This window comes from Vollenhovia emeryi, unplaced genomic scaffold (genome assembly GCF_000949405.1).
Source record: "Vollenhovia emeryi isolate VEMERY1.0 unplaced genomic scaffold, V.emery_V1.0 DF939174.1, whole genome shotgun sequence".
In the NCBI taxonomy this organism is placed as follows: domain Eukaryota; kingdom Metazoa; phylum Arthropoda; class Insecta; order Hymenoptera; family Formicidae; genus Vollenhovia; species Vollenhovia emeryi.
Genome location: NW_011967192.1, coordinates 20,713 through 25,890, shown reverse-complemented (window position 1 = coordinate 25,890; position 5,178 = coordinate 20,713). Strand labels below are relative to the sequence as shown.

General features: G+C 37.6%; 1 protein-coding gene across 1 annotated transcript in view; it reads right to left on the bottom strand.

Annotated features, from left to right (window-relative positions):
- Positions 1-1,520: 1,520 nt before the first annotated feature.
- LOC105563598 (fatty acid synthase-like) overlaps positions 1,521-5,178 on the bottom strand; it is a 22,475-nt gene continuing 18,817 nt past the window's right edge. Inside the window, exons 6-9 of the mRNA XM_012015312.1 lie at positions 4,546-5,176; positions 3,368-4,308; positions 2,747-2,983; positions 1,521-2,320 (exon numbers count right to left, since the gene is read on the bottom strand). Coding sequence (XP_011870702.1) covers positions 2,219-2,320; positions 2,747-2,983; positions 3,368-4,308; positions 4,546-5,176 — 1,911 coding nt within the window. The 3' untranslated portion in view covers positions 1,521-2,218. The remainder of the gene's footprint in view (positions 2,321-2,746; positions 2,984-3,367; positions 4,309-4,545; positions 5,177-5,178) is intronic.

The following is a 5,178-nucleotide window of genomic DNA, read 5'->3' as shown; positions in this document are numbered from 1 at the left end:
CAGTACAGAACTGGTTATTCAATTGGGCTCCTCGATGAACGTAGGTGTAGTTTTTTAAATGCACTGCCACGATTAATACGCATTAATTATACATTTAATGCGCATTAATTAATGTACATTAAATGTACATTTAATGCGGGACAAATATGCGCTTTAAATGTGCATGTACAATTCGCATTTAATGCGAATTTTAATGCACATTTAGAGCGCATTATACGTGCATTGGCGCTCCTTGGGTACTTTGCAAGTTTTCCGTGATTTCATAATATGTCTGCATTCTGAGCCGCATATGAGCCCTCATCGTGTACACGTGAATCTTAAAACACGTATCCAAACAAAAGCTCTAATAAGAACACGTTTTATTTCTAATAAAATTTGTATAGCTTAAATGTAATAAACATAAAGTTGAAGGAGAAAGGACTAAGAGCCGTGACAAGGTATTAATGTCTAAATATTTCATATTTTAAATTTATTGCGAAAAATATTACCACATTCTTTGGTTACTCGAAATCCGTAGTGTGGATTCAATTGTGTAGTTTTTCTTCGATAAAAGATCTGTTTTGAGAAGCGGAAAATTCTGATCGTAAACTGTTATTAACATCAAACTACGTTCTTTTAGTCTCTCCTCTTACCTTTGCAGTTCAGTTACTGAACATACAAGATCGTAGGCATTCAATCGCGTTTTTATCTTTAGGCGTGACTTTTCTTCTTGAAAAATTCATCGAAAACCAGCCACAGCTCGACACACTCACTCACACTAACAGTTAACCCTACGTTGCTAGTTTACACAATATAACGCCACTCGAAATAGAGACACGTGCGCAGAATGATAGCTCTGTAAGATCTGAAATGGATAGCGCCAGCCGAAAAACCGAGATTTAAAGCAACCGCGCTATCAGTGTGAGACGAGTCGCCCGACAGCGCTAAGGCGCAGCTACTTGACTGTGCGCACGTGCGACGGCAGTCAGGGCACGCGTTCGATCAGCGTTGAGAGAAAAGAACTCTCTTACGGAACGTGAAAGCGTTAAGACAGTTTTCGCTGACCCCTAATTCCCCCCCCCCCAATCACAGATATTTATTGCCCTCACTCTCACTTGTGATTGGTTAAATTCTTACGACGACGACGACGACAAAGACGTTTCTTAAATGATCGAAATCTGACAATTCGGACTTTGCATTGCTATATCTCCATGGGACACGTAGGAGAAAAATAAAAACACTCTTTTATTATGCAAGTCGAACCCAAGCTATCGATTGAGCGCACTTAGAAGTTCGTCGGATCAGCCGTTGTTGAGATCTGAGGGCCTGCCAACTCGCGTTCTTTTATACTTGGCGCGACCGGCGACACACCAGTCTCGTGATAGACGACGTGTAACGCCAACGGCACGCGATACTATTTTTCCTGCTGGATTGCTTTCGAGAGCCAATCAGGATTTAGCCTTAAGTCACCTGATCCAAAACTCTGCGTCCTTATTAGTTCTCGCAAGCAATCCAGCAGGAAAAATAGTATCGTGTATCGTTGGTTTAACAGTTTTATGCGTTCGAATTATTAACAAAGCGACTACTAATATAATAGTCGTACACGCATAATAATAGTTTAATTGAGAATTGATAGTGACAAAGAATGCGACCGTTAATTATAGAAATTAAATAATGGATATTTAATTAGCAAACTTTTAAAATGGCAACAAACATTTTTACACATAATCCTAAAACAAGTTCTTAAACTTAAAAATGATAAAAAATTTGTATTTTATTCGAATAAATGGTAGCGTATAATTATATACCATCCCAATAAATTATGTTATAGTTATATCTTAGGGTTTTTCATCTTGTATGATTTAACTGCTTACAAACACAATTTCGATTTACAATATTGAAGTATATCAAGAAATATATACGAAAATAACCGTGCAAATTAACTATCACGTCAATCTATACCAGACAATTTTTAGTTACATTGCAGCATTATATACATATATATGTATGTTTATGTATATATCTATGTATATCTAAAATAATATAGAAAATATGCAGGAACAGTATACATGTGCACGCGCGCGCTTGCACACATATGAACAATGTTTCCTACATCTTCTCTATATTAAGAAAAACTTTAAATTCTATTAGCAATGCAATGCTATAGTTGAAAATGATTACATGCTGGGTAATCTTTCTCAATACAATAAAACTTGAAACACGCATGTTATTCCGCGAGCTACACTCGCAAGAGATCTGCAAGTTTCTTTGCACTTTCTCCCAGCAATATCGTCCTATGATTACCAGGCACTTCTTCTATTCTTACGGGTTGTGTGCAAATCTGAAAAATAATAAAAGATAAAGTATACATATTTTTGAACATAAACTAATAAAATCTATACAAGTATAATACACCGTACAAGTAGAATGGAATTAAAATAGCATTAATTTGTTTGAAACAAAGTTCATGTATCCTGACAATATAATTCGATTCTTTAATCAAATCTATTCGATTGATTTTTATTCTTAGATGCGCATATACACGTGCGATATTATATCATACATGAATCATATTCTATATAACATTTTTAAATTTATCAATTTCTCATTTTTGGATGAAGCTATTATCTTATAAAATACTACACTAAACATACTTGATTAAAATTACATTAAAGCATTAAAGTATTACAAATTACAAGTGAGAAAACATTAGGACTATTGAAGAAGTTTAATAAAACAAAGAAAACAAAGAAGATAAACCTCTTACATCTGATAAACTGTAATCCTTTTCCAAATGCAGAAAGTTCTCTGTAGCTTTAATCAATGTGACCGGTCCTTTGATCTTTTTGGTCGGATTATAGATAGCAGCAGCTGCTAATTTTTTGAATAAAAGATATCCAGCTATCTTTAAATCATCCTGTGTAAATGGTGTGTCGCCTATCAGTTCTACCATCTTGTCAAACATCTCTTCATCTGATTTACTCTGCTTTAAAACAGTTAACGCCTGAAATAAAACATTGCAGATTGTAATATAGGTATCAAAATTTATACAGCATACCTCTCAAATAATTGTTGCTGTGATTGTCTGATTTAATAAATGATTTTTAATATTATCTTAAGTTGTTAACAACTAATTAAGACTTTAAGAATGTGCTAGATGTAAAATAATTACTTTGATATAATTAATTACCAAATTCCAAAGAGATAAGAAAACATTAGTTATGTAAGTAATAAACACCTGGTCGTTATGATATAATAATTTCATTTTCGTTTGTACCTTCATAAGGGACAGTATATGCTTTGATATTTCTCGTTTATTGTGCTTTTCCTTATCTCTTTACACCTGGGTACAAAAAATAGATAGAACGCATGAGCCTGTAATACTTACATGAACGATACTAATTTTCTTGTTAAATTGTGTGCTGAAAAATGCCAGTGCTTTCATACAGCCGTCGGAAACAATACCATCTTCCAAGTTATTCAGTTTACCGATCATCTTACTCTGCTGATGCGTGAATGCCAGTGAACCATCGATTAGACTCAGAACAACCTTTTCTCCAGCAGATTCCAATTGCAGAGTCATTTCGATGGCAACGCAAGTTCCAAACGAGTATCCTGCCAAATGGTATGGTCCTTTTTTCTGAATTTTTTTAATGGTATTGACATAGAATTCTGCCAACTCCGACAGCGTTTCATGAGGCGCCTGCTCAATACTCTGCAGACCCCATAACGGCCTCTCGAGTTCACTGGCCACATATTCTAGCGATTTAACGAGACCTTCGATACCATGGACGATGAACAACGGTGGTCCGTTGGAATTCTTTGTTTTCAAGCGAAGGAGCACCTCTTTAGGCAGTACCTCGTTGCTAGGCCACTGCATCAGTAACATGTCGGGCGATACATTTGTGTCTACAGTAGTGGACGCATCCACAGAAAGAGGTTGCTGCTCTTTTCTTATCTCACCACCTGTCGAAGATAATTCTTGCAGTTTGGCAAAAGTTAAGACACGAATATCTTGGGCCGACAGCTGGATGTCATAGTTCCTTTCGAGAGTCTGTTTGATTTCTGTACCCATCAGCGAGTCCATACCCAAGTCGGCCAAATTATCGTTGGGATTAATCGAATTAACATCTTTAACGCCTAGAATATTGGCAACAGCTGCGATTAAATCAGTTTTGTTGCCCTCGTCGGATTTATGCTTTTCGGCTAACACCGAGGAAGCTAGCACTGGATGCGGTTGTTGAAGGAATATATCCATCGTCGCGAGACAACTCGATATGTGTTGTGGTAAAGTACCGCCCACCTTTGTGTCGCTGCCTCCCATCATTTCTAAAGAAATATTAATATCATAAAAGAAAATGCTATTATGAAATGTACAAAGTATTACAAAGTAGTACAATAAATTTAGAACAACTTATACAAAATGTGCACATGTATCATTAATGATACTTTAGTAATATTGACTTAGAAGGGCACAAAATTAACGATCCAGTCGACTGAATTTTTAATACTGCAGAAAAGGACAGTTGGAAAAGTTTGGGTCTTGTTAGAAATTTCATGTATTACCTATGATTAAACCAACATCTCCGATGGCACCCCACTGGATGGCGAGACCGGGTAAACCATTTGCCTGCCTCTCTTCCATCAGTCTCTCCATGGTCGAGTTCGCGAAACCGTAGTTGGTTTGACCTATATTACCGCGACCGCACGATATGGACGAGAACACCACAAAGTAATCTAACGATGGACAGAGCTTCCTTGATACCCTATCTAAATTCCTTGTTACATCGACTTTCGGCAAAATGACCGTTTTAAAATCGGCCTCCTCCAGATTTTCGATCAGCGCATCGCGTAGTACAGCTGCCAGATTGAATATACCTCCTACTGGACCCAGCCGGTTACATTCTTGGATTAAGTGCTCGGCACCCGATAACGTCGTAGCATCCGACGTAGAGATTACGACTTTTACGCCGCTCTCGCGCCAGCGACGCACACACAATGCCTGGTAACCGGTGCGAATACCTGAGCGCGATACGAGAATGATAAATTTGGCGCCGCGGGCGATCATCCAATTGGCTAATTCTAAACCGAATCCACCGAGACCGCCGACCAAGACGTACGATTTTTCCGGATTTAAGTAAGTACGTGGGATAGCGGACACTGTCTTCAGCGCTGGCAATACACGTTTCTTTGGTTCCT